The 20,882-nt window shown below is 39.0% G+C and overlaps 2 protein-coding genes across 2 annotated transcripts in view; both read right to left on the bottom strand.

Moving 5' to 3' along the window:
• Positions 1 to 649, bottom strand: part of clos (closca) — a 50,608-nt gene extending 49,959 nt beyond the window's left edge. The window contains exon 1 of the mRNA XM_073955437.1: positions 313 to 649. Within this exon, the coding sequence (XP_073811538.1) occupies positions 313 to 493 (181 nt within the window). The 5' untranslated portion in view covers positions 494 to 649. The remainder of the gene's footprint in view (positions 1 to 312) is intronic.
• Positions 650 to 996: 347 nt separating this feature from the next.
• Positions 997 to 19,120, bottom strand: LOC141406036 (neuropeptide FF receptor 2). Its single transcript, XM_073991046.1, has 5 exons — positions 19,097 to 19,120; positions 18,545 to 19,030; positions 18,341 to 18,484; positions 3,926 to 4,282; positions 997 to 1,191 (listed from the first exon to the last, which is right to left on the bottom strand). The coding sequence occupies exons 1-5, from the start codon at positions 19,112 to 19,114 to the stop codon at positions 997 to 999; spliced, it is 1,200 nt and encodes a 399-aa protein (XP_073847147.1). The 5' UTR covers positions 19,115 to 19,120.
• Between the last annotated feature and the right edge of the window lie 1,762 nt (positions 19,121 to 20,882).

The following is a 20,882-nucleotide window of genomic DNA, read 5'->3' as shown; positions in this document are numbered from 1 at the left end:
CTAACAAATCAGTTCTATTCGAGATTAGATCGTAAACTCAAGTTGTTCCAGACATATCATTCGGAGAACAATTGTTCCTTACCATAGTCATAGAATGGACGTTAGAATTTGCTCACGGATCATCTACAAGGTGACATAATAACCCCAGCTGATGTCTTCTCTTGCTTGAGCATTTTTTAACAAATATTTCTACACCTCTTCTTATCTTGAATTTTACTAATAACAAACATTTCGTTATTTTAATATTTTTGTTTATATGTACCTCGTTAATCTCAAATTGATCACTTATTTTTACAGGAATTTTATATTTACCTTCATCCATCGGTAAAAATATTTCCTTTAGTTGTCTTTTATGTAAATTTCCACTAAATGGTTCTTCATTCAAATCATTTTTATAATTGAAATTCACATTAAAACTATTAATACTTTTAATAAAGTGTTTCAATAATAAAATAATTATTATAGATTTTAATTTAGACATTTTGTTTTTCATCACACTTTACACCAATCAGTTTCACATCTAAACACTGTACTATTTATTTTCTATGATGAATTTCTTGCAAATTAAACCGTTATAAATTTTATTGGAGGACGGACAGTTGGTGGTTTCTATGATAAACTTTTTGACTAACTGTTCATTCATAAAAATAAAAATGTTTGTGATAATTTCAGCTTCACTGGGGACGCATGACAGAAAAAGATCAATTTAGTAGGGTTACCAAATAAAAAAAATATTTGAAAAAGTGGGAAGAATTTAATAGTACGTTTACATATAACCGACTTTCAAATGTCAATTCCAGACGTATATACGACAAATAAATCCTCATGAAGAAGGTCAACGCCAAAGGTAAAAGCTATTATATAAACAGGCCAGGAGATTTATTCGTTTCTACTTATCATTATGAGGAATAAAACAATTTACAATTTTATTTTAGATTATTCTTAGTTAGCATTTATATATGTATATTCTTGTTGTAATTAAGATTATATTACTAATCATATATGTTCTCCAATGGTCAAAGAATTTCCAGAATATTCCGGTTGTTCTTGAATAACTTTCTCCTCCTCGATGGCATAATTGATAAAGCCTACTTGCAATGTTTGGTGCTGCAGATTACAAGTAAATTCTTTGGTGGATTTGAAACAGCAGACGTTGCTACGAAGCCATCTAACGATGGTTGTCCATAAGGTCTAAATTTGAAATAAAAGAAAAATCAGAAGAAAGTATTTGGTTAATACAAGTACTGATAATTAAGTACTAAATCATTTACATTTACGAACTCGAATGGATTTCAACTGTCATTTCCTTTGTGTATACGTCAAATGAAATCCATTTGATTTCATTTGACGTTTAAGCAATGGAATTGACAAACGAAATCGAGTGGATTTCGTAAATATAAACCAAACATACGTTTAAATTAAGAAAATCCATTGGATTTCCAATTTCAATTCCATAGCGTATACGTCAAATTAACTCCACTTGATCTATGAAGGGAATATATTTCACGTATACACAATAGAATTGACATTTGAAATGCAGCGGATTTCGTAAATGTAAACGCACTTTTTGACCCCATGTTGTATGTATCAACTAATAGCTTTACTCATGGCTAGACAGCGGAATTTTATGCAACCCCTAATTTTGGTCCGATTCATGTCAAATTTTGAGACTAGGCATATTTTTGGCTTCTGATTACATTGCAATCGAAACATATTACATATGCAAAATTATGCAAAATGCATAAATTTTTGCATATGCAAAATTTATGCATTTTACATATTTTCTTATGCAACAAATATTTCAATAATAGGTACAAACATGTTTGTGTGTACAATTTTTCTGTTTAAAATTCTCTTCAGACAAGTCAATAAAATAGAGAAATGTATAACCACAGGAACAACCTTCAAAATACCGGAAATCTGGAGGTACTGTTCTATGGGGGCTATATGAAGACGTGGACCTACACCGACAAAATTCAGGTGGAAAGTTTTATACCCACATCGAAGACAAAATGCCAAATATCAGTTATTTCGGTGTGATATTGAGGCCACAACCTTCAAAATACCTAAAATCGGGAAGTACCATTCTATGGGATCTATATGAAAACGTGGACCTATACCGATAAATTTCAGGTGGAAAGTTTTATACCCCCAACGAAGACTTAGTACCAAATTTCAGCCATTTCAGAGGGATATTGAGGGCACAACCTTCAAAATATCAGAAATCCGGAGGTACCGTTCTATGGGGGCTATATGAAGACATGGATCTATACCGACAAATTTCAGGTGGAAAGTTTTGTACCCACAGCGAAGACACAATGCAAAATTTCAGTCATTTCGGTATGATATTGAGGCCACAACCTTCAAAATACCGAAAATCGGGAGGTACCATTCTATGGGGGCTATATGAAGACGTGGACCTATATAGAGAAATTTCAGGTGGAAAGTTTTATACCCCCAAGGAAGACTTAGCACCAAAGTTCAGCCATTTCGGTGGGATATTGAGGCCACAACCTTCAAAATACCAGAAATCCGGAGGTACCGTTCTATGGGGGCTATACGAAGACGTGAACCTATACCGAGAAATTTCAGGTGGGAAGTTTTATAACCCCAACGAAAACTAAATACCAAATTTCAGTCATTTCGGTGGGATATTGAGGCCACAACCTTCAAAATACCGAAAATCGGGACGTCCCACTCAATGGGGGCTATATAGAGACGTGGACCTATGCCGACAAATTTCAGGTGGAGTGTTTTATACCCCCAACGAAGACTAAATACCAATTTTCAGTCATTTCGGTGCGATATTGAGGCTACAACTTTCAAAATACCGAATATCGGTAGGTACCGTTCTATGGGGGCTATATGAAGACGTGGACCTATGCGGACAGATTTCAGTTGAAAAGTTGCATACCCTTAACGAAGACTTATTGCCAAATTTCAGCCATTTTGGTGGGATATTTAGACCACAAATCCTTGAATATATTTTTGCATATGGTTTTGCATATGCTAATTTTATGCAGATATGTACAAATATGTCAAAATATGCACGATATGCAGAATATGCAAAATATGCAAAAATTTCTGGGCCTAATTCGTTTTATTTCGTAATAAAACGAGTTTCTGTCTAATCAGATTTTCTCTACGACCATCCTAACCATATATGCATTTGCATAGGATTCCGCTGTCTACTCATGGCACAATCATACAGGTACCCGCATCAGCCCAGCTGATGTACTGCGAGCTGTCAAAAAAAAGTTGTTGTAATTGAAAACACAAAATTAAAAAACAAAAATTTAAACGAAAATTTGTGAATTTTTGTTGGCTTTTTGTAATAATGCGTTTATTAATATCTGCCTAACCATGGTTTAATAAGAAAGGTTAGCCAAAGCTTCATGTCAATTTAAATTTTTTCATTCGAGTATGCCTAAAACTTCAAAACAATATAAACAAACTGTGTATGTGTGTTTGGTGTTTGAATAATATGCCAAACAATTTTAAAAACAATCGAATTCAATGATTTTTAAAATTGTTCTTAGACCATTTGTATGGAAGCAATTGGTGAGATTTGCATTGAAACAATCAGTTTATCATATTCACGACTCGATTATGTGGAGAAAACTTAACCCTTCATTCATTTTTCGCGTTTTTTATAAAATGCTCAAAAAATCATTGTAAACAAACCCACTTGTTGCTTTTATTTTGAAGTTTTAGGAATTCAAGAAAAACAAGGGTTCTATAGATTTTTTTCATTTAAAGCTACCTCTTTACTTATACCATGTGCCTAACAACATTTTGTTGAAAAATTTGTGTGAATCGCTTTATCTTTGGAAAACATTTTTGACATTTCACAGTACTGAAATAGTTTTTGTTGTAGTGGTTAGCTGATGCATCTACCTGTTAATTGTGCCATGGTTTTACTTACGTTTTCCTTCTTCTCCTTTGGCAACTTTGTTTTATTATTACCACACGATTTACACAGCGGCATTTGTTCATAAGCTCGGCGAAAATTGTCATTGGTATAACCATAAATCACAGGATTAATTGCAGCATTTAGAAACATCAAATATTGTGATATATACCAAAATATACGAAAGCTACCATTGATCATACTTTCCGTATTTGCAATGATCTTGTCACGCATAATCACCAATATTGTAAAGGGTAAACGTAGGACAACAAAAACCACGGTTATTATGAAAAGGGTACGGGCCACTGTACGCTTGTAGGATACAGTTAGGGGGTGTTCACGATTCAGAACACGTTTTTCATAACGATCCAACTGGAAATAAAGAAAAGTAATGTCAATAACCTTTATATTATATTTGACGTTTAATGTATGTAAATCCCGTGGATTTAAACTGTCAATTGAATTGCGTAAACGTAAAATGAGGGAATCGGCAGCACTCGCACCTAACACTGGTCGTTGTTGTTCCAATCCCGCTGCGAATCTAATGCATTCTTTTTCAATAAGAAATAGTGGAAATAGCGGAAGAATGCCAATATTATGCTTTGTTTACATTTACGAAATCCACTCGATTTCATCTGTCAAATCCATAGGTTAAACGTCAAATGAAATCCAATGGATTTCAGATGAGGTTTCATTTGACGTTTGAGCTATGGAATTGACAGATGAAATCGAGTGGATTTCGTAAATGTAAACTTAGCATTTGCCCACTTTTGAAAGATCATAGTCGAGTGATCTTACGCAAGTTTGCTAAAGAAAAAAAGGATGGGGAGACAGAGAAGCTTAGGGAGAGATTTAACTTGAGGCAACCATCAGAGACTGGTAGCAGCACTGACTCCGAATCCGACAGCAACAGCAAAATTAACACCACCGTTGTAGAAAACTCCAATAAAGAGGATGTCCACAATACAATATGGTAGATAAAGGGTCTGTACGATAACTCAAAAGTTTGTACAAATTTGCACAAACTTTTACAAAATGTTGTTCGATAACAAACTTGTTCAGTGAAAGAGAACTGGGAGCTGTTGCAAGTACTTGCAAGAAGTTGCAAATACTTTTTACTTGTAAAGTTATCGAACAGGCCTAAAGTAAGCGACAGTATCGCAAAACTTACAACGAAGTGGGTATTATGGTAAGGGGCTTATAGCTCATTTAGACTAGCCATAAATCCTTGACTGGATTTAATAAATCCAGTACAAATCTCATTGCATTTAGATATACATTTTGGAGGATTTAAATGACAGTCAGCTGATTTTTGTTCATAGCACAATTACCAAGGTAGATGCATCAGCCCATCTGATCGAATTTGAAACGTCAAAAGAAATTTTTGTAAATTGAATTCGTCTCAAAAAATCATACGTCAAATTACAAATTTATTGTTTAATACTGAAAATGTTAGCACATTATGCTACTAATGCTAACTTAAGAGCAAATAAATAATTATTTTATCGCAGGTGGCCCATCTAAAATAAATAAACGAATTTTTTTATCGTTTAGAAATCGTAAATGTTAGTCTTGCTTGATTAAAATCAGCTTTGTATATCAAAACAAATTTAATTTTTCCGCCTTGTTTAAAAATTTTTACTTTTTAAATTATTTTTAGTGTAGCAATTCACCGATGCATCTATCTTGTTTCTTGTGCCAGCTTGCAACATTTTGTATTTTCTAGCAACATGTTGCAAAAAACAGAGTTGTATACGAGTAATTATGCCAGATTTCAAACAAATCCACTCAATACAAGGATTTATTTTTGTATGGGAAATCTGGTAGATTTTGGCTGGATTTAGCAAATAAAACCTGATAATGTGCTAAATCCGGCTAATGAAGTCATATCTAAATGGGCTATTAGCTGGATGTACCTTAACTAGGCGTTTACACAAGACAGACTGTCTGCAAATACAACTCTGATTTACTAACACATACATACATTTGTCGTTTGTCTCCCAGCTGTCCATCATTTTTTTCAGAGACAGTAGGCTTAACAAATTTTTGACGTTTTTGTAAAAAAGAAATGAAACGATAATTGAAATGTGTTGAAAATAAAAGAATATGAACAAAAACAAAATATGTGAACGGAAAACAAAAAGAAATCGACGATTTTCATTCATAATTTTACAACTGTTTTTGCAGTTGTCTGGACGCCTACGTCACACAGGCAAGTTTTGGGTTTTTGACAATCAATACATGTACTCAACTGTCCTGTCATGTGTAAACGCAGGGTAAGGGGATCAATAATACTCACTCCATTTCTTCATAAGCGGTGAAGAGGATAAGATTCCCTGAAGAACAGAAAACTGCTAAAGCTTTCAAGAAGAAAAAGTACTTTGCAACTTCAAATGTCCCCAGCAAACCTCGGCCAGACGCACCCAGATAGAAAAGGGGATAAGATCCCCCGAAGAAAACCGTTAAACCTTTCAAGAAGAAAAAGAGCTTCCTTCGATACTGGAACTTAACAGGTTGGTCGGTGAACATAAGCGGAATAAGTGGCTAGCTCATCTGTGAAGTTGCAACATTGGAACCGCAATAAATGAATCGAGAACAACGGTTAAGTCTCTATCGAACCAGTGGAAGAAGAACGAAATGCGCAATCCGAAGAGATGCGCAAATTATTTCAATCGACAATTTGTCGTATAATTCGGGAGTGATAAGGCGAAGAGAAGAGTACACCGTCCCATTAGATTTCTTCCGCAATTTACAATGGATGATGTTGCAAATGCCATTAGGAACGCTAATACATTCAAAGCGTTATGCCCTGACGTAATTTTCATGGTAAGGTTGAAAAAGTTGTATGAGCCAGGAGTTGAGTATATCACCAAAGTTCTCAATCAGGTAAGGATGCCGGAAGAATTAAATAGTACAGTACTATTTCGCTTTTGTTGCCCGTTGCAAAGACTCTTGAGGCTTTACTCCTCCCAACCTATGCAGTTGGGTTCCATAAGTAGCACAGCACTACAAAAGCGCTGTGCACCATCTCCAAATATATTAGTCGAGGACTCAAGGCCAGAACAGAATCAATCGTCGCTTGCTATTCTTGCTTCCCAAATGTCAAATTATAAAGGAATGCCAGAGCCTCCTAAAGTGGAACGCAGGCGGATTTGCAAAGAGGCTCTGGCATTCCTTTATATTTTGACATTTGGGAAGCAAGCAAAGCAAGCGACGATTGATTCTGTTCTGGCCTTCTACCTTTCGCCCAGGTGACGCTCGACTTATCAAAAGCCTTTGTTAGTGTCAAGCACTCTACGTTGTTTGAGCACAACGAGCGGACCATCCTCCGGCAAAGTATTTTTTTTACACCATACGTACGTAGAATTCAGGAACAAGAAGTCGGCGACACGTAATATTATACAGGGAGTTCCCCAAGGTAGGGTGATATCTCCAGAACTGATTAACATCTGCCTTTCTTGTGTTCCACTTTCTCCAGACGGCATTGAGATCGTTACTTAGCAGATGATGATGATTCCCGCGGGAGTTTGTTAGTTCTCCTACCGGGCGCGTCCCCACCGGCGGATAGGGGGAGGAGGATGGTCGTACCACTCTGTCCAATACCTATTGCATGGTGGGTCTGGGGCAGAGAGGTGGGATTATCCACCTCTGGAAACCTTGAGTTTCCCGCGGACAAAAAACTGACTATGGGGGTGTTCCCCTAAAACAAAAAACAAATATGGAAGGAAAAAAAGAAGAAAAAGTTACGGTGCAGGGCCTAATAAACCCAGTGCCGGCGGGGACCAGTGATCTGCCTACGAGTCACACCCCGTCGATATCATGCGATCGTGAGCAATCTCCCATAGATGTGGGTGCCTTGGCATCTGTGGTCGAAGGTAATGCTACAAGCACACAACCTAGTGTAAAACCTAGTGTAAAAACGGAGGAGGATAAAGGGCAGCACAGGGGGAGGATTAACTTGACCCAACTATCTGATGATGGTAGCGACCCTGATTCCGAATCCGATAGCTGCGGCAAAACAAACACCACCGTTGTGGAAAATCCCATGAAAGAGGAAGTCCACAAGATGGTAGAAGAAGTGAGCGAGAGCATCGCAAAGCTCACGACGAAAAGAGTGCAGTGGTCTGGGGCCCAAAGGAAGAAATTTAAGAGGAACCAGGCAAAACTAAAGAAGGAAAAACAGCTGGCTGCTTCAAAGGTTACCACAGAAAGTCCCTCCACTTCTTCGGAAGCGGCGAAGAGGACAAGGTCTCCTGAGGAGCAGAACGTGGCAAAACCCAGTAAGAAGAAAAAGGACAATAGCCAAGGAGACTGCCAAAAGGATCCTTCAAATGATACTGAAGAGGCGAGTTCTGACAAAAAGAAGGTGAGCGCGACGTCGGAATCTTCTGCGGTGGCCAAGGACTCAGTAAAGAAGCCTACTACCACCCAGAAGAGGAAGATGGACGCTGAAACCGGAACGGAGCCGCCATCGACTTACGCCAAGGTAGCCAAGAGATACTACAAGGACGAGCTGTGCTACGCAGTAATCGATACTAGTAAAGGATCTGGAAGGCTACACAAAGAGTACTTACCGGAGATCGAGAAATCGATCAACGATAAAATATTGGAACAAATCCTGCAAGGACGAGTCTCAATAAAAATAAACTGCTGTGAGCCAAGGGGGGACCTCCTATTGTACCACCTGGACTCACACGCAAACTCTGCAGCTCTCGGGGAGGTAGTCAGCAGTATAGCAACTCCATGGGAAGGTGGCAGACTAAAACTGGTGAGGAAAGACGAAATTCCTCACCTAACCAAAGCATCGGTGTACGTCAAGGGGTATGGCTGCAAGCTCGAGACGGAGCGCATGCTCGAGGTCTTTGGCGTACAAAACGAGGCCCTAAAGGTGGAAAGATGGGAGGTCTTCCACAGGGAGGAGAAGGAAGACGGCACTCTCCTTGTGATGGGGATCGACGATCTCTCGCTAGCCGGGCTCGTCAAAACCAAGGGCAAGGCATTCTTCGTCTCGAACTCGGTCTACTTCAAAGTTGGAAAGGCAAGAGTTGGTGAGGAGGAGATTGCCAAACCAAATAACCAAGAGGTCAACCTACCAAAAGGCTTTCAGGAGGGAGGAGCAGACGAAATTAGCGACTCCCAAGAAGCCAACCTTCTGGAGGACCAATGATTGAGGTCATCCAGATCAACCTCCATCGGAGCGAAACGGCAACACTAGCCCTGATGGACAAAATAACTAAAGGTAATATACATATTGGTTTAATCCAAGAACCTTGGACCATAAAAAACAAGGTTTCTGGACTTAACCATATAAATTATCAACTTTTTTACGCAAATACGGGATCCCGACCGAGGACCTGCATTATATGCCACAAAAACTTATGCTTTCTTTTTTCTCCAGAGTTGTCATCGTCGGACGTTACAGTATTGAAGCAGGGGAATGGTAACATATACCTAGCATCATTATACCTGCCGTTCGACTCCCCGACATTACCACCTTCGTCGGAATTGCAGCAACTGGTGAGAAGGATAAAGCAAACAGGTAACGAAGTACTAGTAGGTAGCGATGCTAACTCTCACCACATCTCGTGGGGTAGTACTAACATTAACAAAAGGGGACAAGCCCTTATAGATTACTTAAATACTAACGACCTAATTACACTTAACACCGGGAATACGCCAACCTTTGTTAATAGAATTAGGGAGGAAGTACTAGATATAACGATATGTTCAGAAAATTTAATAAACGAGGTACACGAGTGGAGGGTCCTGGAGGAACACTCCTTCTCAGACCATAAGTATATTAGATTTAAAATAGCTAGGCCATCGCCTAACCCGATAACCTTCCGAAACAAATCCAAAACAAATTGGACAAAGTTCGGAAAACGAGTAAAAGAAAGACTTGGGCAACCAGATGAGGAATGCCTAAGTAAGGAGGACATAGAGAGAGATGTCCTAAAGTTAACTGAGGCACTAGTAAAGTCTTTCGAGGAAAGTTGTCCCCTTCGAGAGAGGAAATCCGCCTACGAAAAACCCTGGATGACAGGGGAAATTCGGAATAAAGGCAAGGAGGTCCGCAGACTTTATAATAGGGCCAAACGTAAAAAAGCAGCTGTATTCTGGGACAACTATCAGGCAAAATTAAAGGAATACAACAAAATAACAAGAAACGCCAAACGAAACTCCTGGAAGCTTTTCTGCGAACAGGTGGATAGTGTAAATGACGTTTCAAAGATTAAAAAGTTTCTATCTAAAACCCATACACAGACCGAGCAATTGGTCGATGGAAATGGAAAAAGGATTGAAACAACAGAAGAAACTCTAGGCCTTCTGATGAAAACGCACTTCCCGCAGAATACCATGGTTAACACTGAGGCATCGACGGAATGTATTAACTCATCGGAAGAAGCACCAAAGATCGACAGCTTAATGGTCCAACAAGCCATTTTAAGCTTTTCACCATATAAAGCAGCTGGACCAGACCAGATCTTCCCGGCTTTATTACAGAGGGAAGTGGACTTTATTGCGTCCAAACTGGTCGGGATCTTCAATGCATGCTTAAAACTTGCATACACTCCTATAGCCTGGCAGGAGGCAAGGGTAGTCTTTATACCCAAACCTGGCAAGGCAAGTTATGCAACACCAAAATCTTATCGACCGATAACACTGTACAACATTTTTGAGACAATCGCGTGCAAACAACTTCTGTCCAGAATTTTATGAAAGTAGAGGACCAATAGGCAAAAATCATATTTGGGTTTTGTTTTCTTAGATCGGGTTCGGTTTTTATGGCCTCATCTAAACATGGTTAAAGATCGAATTTTTACAACAAATCAGGGCTGTATCTCTGAAACCAATACTAATCTTGTTTTGACATCTGCAGCAAACTTATAGATAAGAGCAAGAAGAAAATATTTGGAGGAATAGTGACCTCGAAAAACTGCATTTATTACCTCAAATTTTATAATATATCTAAAAATTATATAATTTGTGTATATTTCGCAGCGTATCTCCCAAAATGTTAAATTCTTCTTAATGTTACCTTTTGGGAAAATATTCTCTGGAATGTAATACACAACTCTTCAGAACATTATTGGACAATTTTATAGAATTGTTTTTAATGGTGTCAGGTAGATTTTAGTCAACGCACCAATGTGCTATCTTTACACATAACAGATGTCGGCCATAAATAGAAAGGGTCGGTAATAAAATAGTGTATGTTTCTTATCACCCGCAACGCAGTGTGTGCGTGGTGTGCATGATGTATTTATGTACACAGCGTACATTACTAAATGTATTGTCTGTGTGTGTTAGTTTTAAGAGTTGTAAATATTTTGTAGAATAGTAAATAAAATTTGAGTTTCTTTCGAACCATCGGAGAACACACATCACCCGCGTGTTTTCGTTCTTGGGTTTTTTCCTTAGGTTTTCTTGGGCTGCATTGTAGTGATGAGGCTAGGAGTCGCCTCATCATTTGGTGACCCCAAAGTGATTGTTATATGTTTAGTAAAAACACGTAATAGATCCGCTATTTAAGTGACGTGGTAGGCTCGCAGTTCCAAAGGAGAACGTTGTGTAGTTTATACGTGTAGTGCAGTGCTGTAGAAAAAAGTTACTGTGTTAGGTTATTAAAAGACGCATACTCGAAGCAAAGAGTATGTTAGGTCAATTTTAATAACAAATAAAAAAAAAGAATAAAGTGACAAAAAATATAGCTCGCGAAAATGAATTTCGAAGAATTCATCCAACATCAAAGGATGTTGGGCGAGTATATAGTGTCCATTGATTTACAAATATACAAAATTGCTCAAACAAGTGTAGCCAAGGAAATTAGGGAAAAGTGTTCCAAAATAGTTAGTTCTTTCGCGGAAGCAAGAACGGACTTTTTAGGTAACGAAAGGGAGCTCCGACGTATGGAAAAAGTACCATACGATCATTGCATATTCGCTGTGGGAGTGCAATATGCCGTTAAAAGCATAGAGGAAAACATGGAAGCTATGGGTTTGTTTGTGCCTATAGAAGTGCCACGTTTACATAATGTAGATTTTATAGCTGAGGTGAACAGCTTAAGTTCATCGGAACAGTGTGGAAAGAAATCCGGACTGCTCCAAACAGGACCGCCAAATATTAGGGAAACAATTAATTTAGTAGATGCTTCTTTTGATTTTTGGGGGGAGATTAGAAAAGCTCTTTTCTCAAGAACAAAAGACTTCGAAAAGAGTTATCAGTCATTATTGTCACATTACGTGCGATATTTGGAGGTAGTAGGGATAGAGGGTGACTACACAAGTCATTACCATTATCTGCAAATTTGTTACCAAATAGTAAGAAGTGGGAACATTTCAAGAGTAGCACAAAAAAGGTGAACATAAATTATGAGGCACAGTTCTCAGGTAGTTTAGGGCCTATACAGGAAGTTGTTAGGAGCTCGAAAACTGAGAATGAAAAGGCGTGCGTGGATGTTTCGCGAAAATTAAAAAGTGAAACAAATCGATTACGAGAAGAAAATGAGCAATTTAAGTCCAAATTGGATCAACAAATCAAGGACTGCCGACTTGCTGAAGAAAAGGCTCGCATGTATGAGTCACAGGTCACTGACGTTACCGTCAAATACAATGCTGCTTATGCTGAAAAGGAAAAGGCTGTGGAAAATCTTTGTGAAGTGCAGAAAGAATCGGAGTGTCTACGACAACAATTGGACGAAGCTCGTAAATATTTAAACGCTGAATCCATGATCCGTACGGATTTGCAAAACCGCATTCAGAGACTACGCGAAGAACTCACGTTTAAGGAGCAAAGTCATTTGCGAGAAATTGATGAAATACATTCTCGCCACCAAGCTGAAATCAGTGCAGTGTTACAACAGTTGCGTGAACAACACGAAGAACAAATGCGCAAACTTGAAATGATGTACCAACAAGAGATTAATAGTCTTCAAGCAGAAGCCAATCATAGCTTGAATAGTCGCATTAATGAGTTGGAAGCTACAAATGCTGCATTGAATACCCGTAATCGTGATTTGGAGGAATTGATCCAACAGGAACGGACATGCCATGCTGCTGAGGTAGTAAATCTGGAAGATGAATTGCGACGTCTACGAAATGGAATGGCACAACAACAACTACAAGAAGAAAGTGCTATGTACGACAAATTACTGTGGAACGAAGAAGATATGAGTCAACCCAGCAGGGAGAAAGATCACATCGAAATTTCCCAAAGTGATCTTGAAGAAATGGTACTGAAGAAAGGTACTAAAGAAGTACATATCGGTGGTTTCCAATTTAAACCTAATGCCAATGACAAAGAGAATGACGTCAATTTCCATCGCTCAGGCACCATTGAGGGTGATATCAACAAATTGAGAGTTAGTGCAACATATGAACCTCCGATCCACATGGTTATGAAGTCACAAGAAATACAAGGTGGCGCTAGCAAAAAGGCATCGATGTTTAATGCCAATGAAGAAGTTACCGGTTATCGCACAACCAGAGCTGACGCTAGCAATGTTTCAGGTTATCCTCTACGAAGAAAATGGATTTACCACGTAATTAAGCAATGGAAAAGAAGTCCCCGTCCGAGCTGGTTGCTGAAGGTGTTGGGTGCCATCACCTAGAATTAAGTTATAATAATTGTTGCATTCATATAATTAGTTTTAGAATATAAGTAATGCCTTCAGCAGTTACAAAATTAAATGTAATTGCAATATTACTAAAAAATTTAGTTTGTAAAAGATAAGATACTAATACATACAATTGTTAAAAGATTAGGATCTTTTCACGGCGGGGAGTATGGACAATTTTATAGAATTGTTTTTAATGGTGTCAGGTAGATTTTAGTCAACGCACCAATGTGCTATCTTTACACATAACAGATGTCGGCCATAAATAGAAAGGGTCGGTAATAAAATAGTGTATGTTTCTTATCACCCGCAACGCAGTGTGTGCGTGGTGTGCATGATGTATTTATGTACACAGCGTACATTACTAAATGTATTGTCTGTGTGTTAGTTTTAAGAGTTGTAAATATTTTGTAGAATAGTAAATAAAATTTGAGTTTCTTTCGAACCATCGGAGAACACACATCACCCGCGTGTTTTCGTTCTTGGGTTTTTTCCTTAGGTTTTCTTGGGCTGCATTGTAGTGATGAGGCTAGGAGTCGCCTCATCAATTATATTGTTGTAAAAAGCCTCTGTCGCCTTGTTTATAGCAAATTTTTCAACAACAATTTGGTAAATATTTCAATAATTCATTGAAAGCCCTAATATGAGAATAAACAGCCTGTGTGAACGTTGTTTGAAATAAGTTTTGTAAAAGGTATGTTATGAAATACCCCTTTAACAACGTGAAATAACAATTTTAGAGGTTCAGAATGTTCTGAAGAATTGATGGTCACAATATTTGGAACATTTTTAGAATGGTTACTTGTTACAACTTCCAACAGTTTAGTTGTTACTGACCAGAATTTCAGAAATTATGCAAACTTTTCTATATTTTAACGAGTTTGATGCGCTAGATGCAGTTTTTCCTAGTTCATCTGTTTGACACATAAGTTCTACTACTTTAGGGCTACAATATTACTGAAGACTGCAAAGCAAAATTCTTATTAGTTTCGGAGATAAAGGTCCGATCACTGGAAAAAAGGCTAAATTTAGGGCGGTTAAGATGAGGCCATAACATCTAAACCCGATCTAAGAACACAAAACCCAATTAAGGTTTTTGTAGTCTCAATATGTACTTTCAGAAAATGCCCATTAGAAGTTGTTTGCATTTTCAGTGTTGCACAGTGTAAGTTTAACTTCATTCTTACTCAAAACAATGGAACGGACAGTCGACACCATGATAAAGAGTAAGATCCCCAACGATATGCTTAAATTCAAACAACATGCATACGTTAAAGGCAGATCAGTGGAAACCGCATTGCATGAGGTAGTACACCATATAGAAAGAACCTTCGAAATGAAAATGTACACACTTGCTGTATGCATCGACATCGAAGGCGCTTTCAATAACGTAAGCACCGAGACACTTATCCACTCCTTAGACGAGTTTCAGGTAGACAGGGCCTTAAGGAACTGGATAAACCACATGCTAAGGAATAGATGGATAAGCTGCGGGCTATACGACGTGAAAATAAGAGACAAAGTTGGACAAGGAACGCCACAGGGAGGGATACTTTCATCTCTGTTGTGGGTTACCACCATAAACAGTCTCTTGAGGACCCTAACCGAAGAAGGATTTGACCCAGTCTGCTACGCAGACGACGTTATAATACTTCTGAGGGGAAAGAATCCGAATCAACTCTGTCGTAGAGCAGAAACGGCTCTAAAAATTGCTTTTAACTGGGCCAGGCCGAGAGGTCTGAACGTCAACCCAGAAAAAACAGAATTATGTCTATTCACTAGGAAAACGAAAATGGGGCACTACGAGGAACCAGTTTTTCTAGATAAGACAATAAATATCTCTTGTACAGTTAAATATCTAGGAGTAATTCTGGATAGGAAACTTAAATGGAAAGACCATATACAAGAAAGGGCCAACAAGGCCCAAATATGTTGGTCAACCTGCAGAAGGGCGATAGGCTCAAAATGGGGGTTCAATCCTAGGATGATACACTGGCTATACAGAAGCGTAATTAGACCAATTCTAACCTACGCGTCTGTGGTATGGTGGACAGCCATGGACAAAAAATGCAATGTGGAAATATTGCAAAAGGTCCAAAGAACATGCTGCCTAAGCATTAGCGGAGCAATGAGGACCACACCGACTAGGGCTCTAGAAACAATTTTGTTTGTACACCCAATAGAGATTCAGGTAAGGTATGAGGCAGCCATCGCAGCTGTAAGGCTAAAGTCGATGAGCGAGTGGATCGAAAAGAGCCACCAAACATACCACCAAAACATATTAAAGGTCACAACGGGTGAATCTATAAATCAGGTAGTATCGGACCGTATACCTGAAACTAGTGAAGTAGCCTTGTGTGAAGTGTCAATACCTGACAGAGACATGTGGATCGAGGGAGCTCTAGCACAGATTCCCGCTGGAAGCTGTGGGTTTACGGATGGGGCTGTGCTAGGGGGGAGAACCGGACTGGGTCTTTATATAATGGAACCGGAAACGGAAATCTCCCTCCGTCTGCCGGATCATAACACGATCCTGCAGGCGGAACTCCGGGCGATAACAGAGTGTCTGCTTTGGTTTGATACACACACAAGGCCTACCACTGTAAATATCCTTACGGATAGCAAAGCAGCCATTAGAGCTATATCAACCAAGACAGTGAAATCTGGAACTGTCTTGGAATGTATTAAATCTATAAATAATTACTCCCAACACGGTAAGGTAAACATTATATGGGTACCAGGGCATACCGGGATTAGGGGTAATGAAATAGCAAACTCCTTGGCAAAACAAGCCAAGGAGCAACCAACGGTAAGTCTAGAAAACGCTAAGCCGTTTAAAGCTACGCGACTAGAACTAAAGACATGGGCAAAAAATGCACATGTATCCCTCTGGAGTAGTGGAGAGAAGGGAAAAAACACAAAAATCCTATGGGGAAACCCAGACGAGGACAAAACAAAAGAATTACTTTTACTAAGTAAAAAAGATATTAGTAGACTGACAGGAATCCTTACAGGTCACCTAGGTCTAAAAGCGCACCTGCACAAAATAGGTTGTGCAGAAAACAGTGAATGCAGAGCATGCGGAGAGGACGACGAAACGTTGGAACATTACCTCTGCCATTGTCAAGCCTTCACAAATCTGAGAACCCAGTTACTAGGGAATGACATTATACCAGGACTCGACCAAATTAGGACAATCGAGTTCAAAAAGATCAGAGACTATGTAAATAGGACAGAGATCCTAGACTAAGTCAAAAAAAAAGGATAATCCTTCCATAACCCAAAATTAGAGCGCACAACAGGCCTACTTATGGCTTAAGTGTATGTCCACATGGGCATGTGGTGATCTAGTATCACCCCTCTTATCAACCTAACCTAACCTAACCTAGCAGATGATTGGCGTCAGGTACATTCCCTAATGTCATTTGTGAGAGGCTGAACTACTACTTGAGCGATCTTAGCACCTTTTTAGTGCGCGAGGAATATGCAAATGTCCTCTACTATATCTCCACCAGTTCACCACATGGACTGCAGAGGTGAGCACTGGGCTGAATGTCATGGTCGATGTTAGCTGAATCACGACCACTAATTATGCCAAGATTCTATGGGATACATTCGACAATATGTTCACGTCACCGCGCAACTCACAGCTGAGATATAGGAACAATATCCTCAAGCCCCTAGACGCCAGCAATTGTTGTGCAGTTATAGAAATGTTTTTGACCACCTATAACGCGATAGGTTAGACTATGGTAAGCTATGCGACGGCGGTGCGGTCCGCGATGGAAAAAATATTCAAACCTATCAGAATGCCGCTCTAAGAATTACAACAGGGTGTCTGTCTTCTTATGTCATCGGTGTGCTATCTACTTGAGAAGACGAATATTCTTCTAGTACGGTAATACAGTGGCATGCTATAGTAGCATGCCATATGGTGGATGGAAACTCGCCCGTCACTACAACCGACTGATTTATTTATTGAGGTCTCCGGACATGATCAAGGTAACGCTTTGCGTGTTACGGATGTTTTGCAAAAGTTAATCGAACTTGATTATTTGGAGGAAGTAAAAGTGGTAGCAGGGTTTCCTTAGGTGAACCTGTGGAAGGATTATATATAAACCTATTAGTCGGCCTGTGTTAGACTATGCGCCGCCAGTGTGGTGCACGAGTATAAGTGCAAAGCGATGAAAAACTATTCAAACCTGTGAGAACGCTTCACTGGAAACTGCAACAGGATACCTCCTCATATCGTCAGTGGACCATCTGCATGAGGAGTCGAATATTCTTAAAGTACGGCAATAGCATGCTCTCGAGGCAGTACCTGCTCGGTTCTTACCGTGAGAGTCATTCTACTTACCGTATGGAGAATAGAAGCCAGCACATTCCTTCTACCGATTGAATTATTTAGTGAGGTCTCCGGACATGATCACGGTAACGCCTCGTGTCTTATGGATGTTTTGCAAAAGTTAACCGAATTTAATTATTTAGAGGAAGCAAAAGTCATACCAAGGTTGGAAAGTTCATTAACGAAAGTTCATTGATATGAGAGAAGTCTCCCTTGTCCCTCCTGGGATGTTTGTGGAACATTATATTATATACCCTACATGCCTACATGACACATTGCACCTTTTCAACTGCCGTGTCAAAGCTACACAACTAACTCTAGTATATTTGTCGTTGCAACTCATTGAAGCAGTCACATTCTCAGACCTGGAGATAGAACCAGGTCCAGATTAGGCAGGAAAATAGTTTGTTTAATATATTCGAAATAAAAATGTAAATACACTCTTTTTACTTATAACAACCCTTCTTACCTTATAAAAAATCGCCGTGTAACAAATCAACATTACGGCTAATGGCAACCAGACCATTATAGTTATCAGGACATACCAGTATTTTGGCAAAATTGTGGTATTTTCCTTGCAATACATTTCGGTGAAGTTTTTCCAATAGCGGACCTATGGAATCAATTGAGAATCAGTATCAACTACTTAACTACTTACATGAATCCGCCTTACCCTATACGACCTATAGATAGCCAATGGTAGAGCTATTAAAATGCCAGCCAACCAGGTCATGCAAATTACAATCTTGGCACCTCTCATTGTCAAACGTGCCTCACTGGGCATAACGATGGCTGTTAGACGGTCATAACTTACCGCCGAAAGATTGAGGACAGCAGTAATTAAAAATGCCCCCTCCAAAAATCCTTCAAGTTTGCAACCAGCCGAACCCAAAAGATAATTTTGATAGAAATCATTGATGAGAAACATTGAGGGGCATATTAATAAAGTCAAGAAATCCGCTGCCGCCATATTGGCAATAATCAAGTTGGTTGGAGTTCTCAGGGCTCGATTCATAACAATCAAACGAATAATTATGAAATTGCCAATTAAACCGAAAATCAAAATCGGTACAAAGGTGCAGATTTTTACAATCATCTCCGTTTCGGGTATGTGCAGCCATATGCGGTCTTCGGGAAAATCCCATTTGCTGAAATCAAACTAAGAAGAAGAAAATGGAAAATGTATAGTATAGTATCTCCACATGTAGTCATTTTTTCATCATACCTGGGTATCGTCAGACATTTTATATTGGCGTATCATTAATTTACACAAAGGAACCTCAACATTGTGAAACTTTTACAACTGTTTTCCGGCTTATTTGAATATTATATTACCATCCCATTCAGAGGTTGGGATAATACTGTAAAGAGTGGCATTTTGATTTAATTAAGTGTATGCGCACCTGTTGATTGTCGTTTTAACATTAAATTGTCCCCATCATCAGTCAGCCTGTTATCATTTCCATTAAATTGTTTTAATTTTATCAGTTGACTTTGTTGCGGAGGGATGCAAAGAGCCATGTCAATCCACATAATGACACATTTTATGGAGTTTAATGGATTTGGAGGACTAATAAAATATTGACAATTTGGTGGCATTTTACATTTAATTGAACATTGGATGTTTTGTTAGACATAGAGTCACCTTTGGCACAGTGGGTGTCAATGTTTGGAAAGTACATAAGTACCCTTTCTTAGAGAAAGAGTCTACAGAAGCACACTTTCTTAGAGAAAGTATCTATAGAAGCACTCTCTCTCTCTTTCTTAGAGAAAGGATCTATAGAAGCACTCTTTCTTAAAGAAAGGGCCTATAGAAACACCATTCCTTACTGAAAGGGTCCATTGAAGCATCCTTTCTAAGAGAAAGCGTCACTAGAAGCACCCATTCTAAGAGAAAGGGTCAATAGAAGCAACCTTTCTTAGAGAAAGGGTCAATAGAAGCAACCTTTCTTAGAGAAAGGTGTTAGAGAAGCACCCTTGCTTAGAGGAAAGGTGTTAGAGAAGCACCCTTGCTTAGAGAAAGAGTTTAGAGAAGCACCCTTTCTTAGAGAAAGTGTTTAGAAAAGCACCCTTTCATAGAGAAAGCGTTTAGAGAAGAAAAAAACCCTTTCTTAGAAAAAGGGGCAATAGAAGCTCCCTTTCTTAGAGAAAGGTTTTAGAGAAGCACTCTTTTATAGAGAAGGGTTTAGAGAAGCACTCCTTTATAGAGAAGGGGTTTAGAGAAGTACTCTTTTATAGAGAAGGGGTTTAGAGTAGCACTCTTTTATAGAGAAGGGGTTTAGAGAAGCACACTTTCTTAGAGAAAGGGTTTAGAGAAGCACCCTTTCTTAGAGAGAGGGTTTAGAGAAGCACCCTTTGTTAGAGAAAGGGTTTAGAGAAGCACCCTTTCTTAGAGAAAGGGTTTAGAGAAGCACCCTTTCTTAGAGAAAGGGTTTAGAGAAGCACCTTTTCTTAGAGAAAGGGTTTAGAGAAGCACCCTTTCTTAGAGAAAGGGTTTAGAGAAGCAACCTTTCCTTAGAGAAAGGGTTTAGAGAAGCACCCTTTCTTAGAGAAAGGGTTTAGAGAAGCACCTTTTCTTAGAGAAAGGGTTTAGAGAAGCACCCTTTCTTAGAGAAAGGGTTTAGAGAAGCCGCTTTCTTAGAGAAAGGGTTAGAGAGCACCTTTTCTTAGAGAAAGGGTTTAGAGGAAGCACCCTTTCTTAGAGAAAGGGTTTAGAGAAGCACCTTTTCTTAGAGAAAGGGTTTAGAGAAGCACCCTTTCTTAGAGAAAGGGTTTAGAGAAGCAACCTTTCTTAGAGAAAGGGTTTAGAGAAGCACCCTTTCTTAGAGAAAGGGTTTAGAGAAGCACCCTTTCTTAGAGAAAGGGTTTAGAGAAGCACCATTTCTTAGAGAAAGGGTTTAGAGAAGCACCCTTTCTTAGAGAAGGGTTTAGAGAAGCACACTTTCTTAGAGAAAGGGTTTAGAGAAGCACCCTTTCTTAGAGAAAGGGTTTAGAGAAGCACCCTTTCTTAG

This window comes from Musca autumnalis, unplaced genomic scaffold (assembly GCF_047663935.1).
Source record: "Musca autumnalis isolate F117 unplaced genomic scaffold, ASM4766393v1 scaffold_5, whole genome shotgun sequence".
Lineage (NCBI taxonomy): Eukaryota > Metazoa > Arthropoda > Insecta > Diptera > Muscidae > Musca > Musca autumnalis.
Note: the sequence above shows the minus strand (reverse complement) of the source record. Positions and strands in the feature narration are given on the sequence as shown.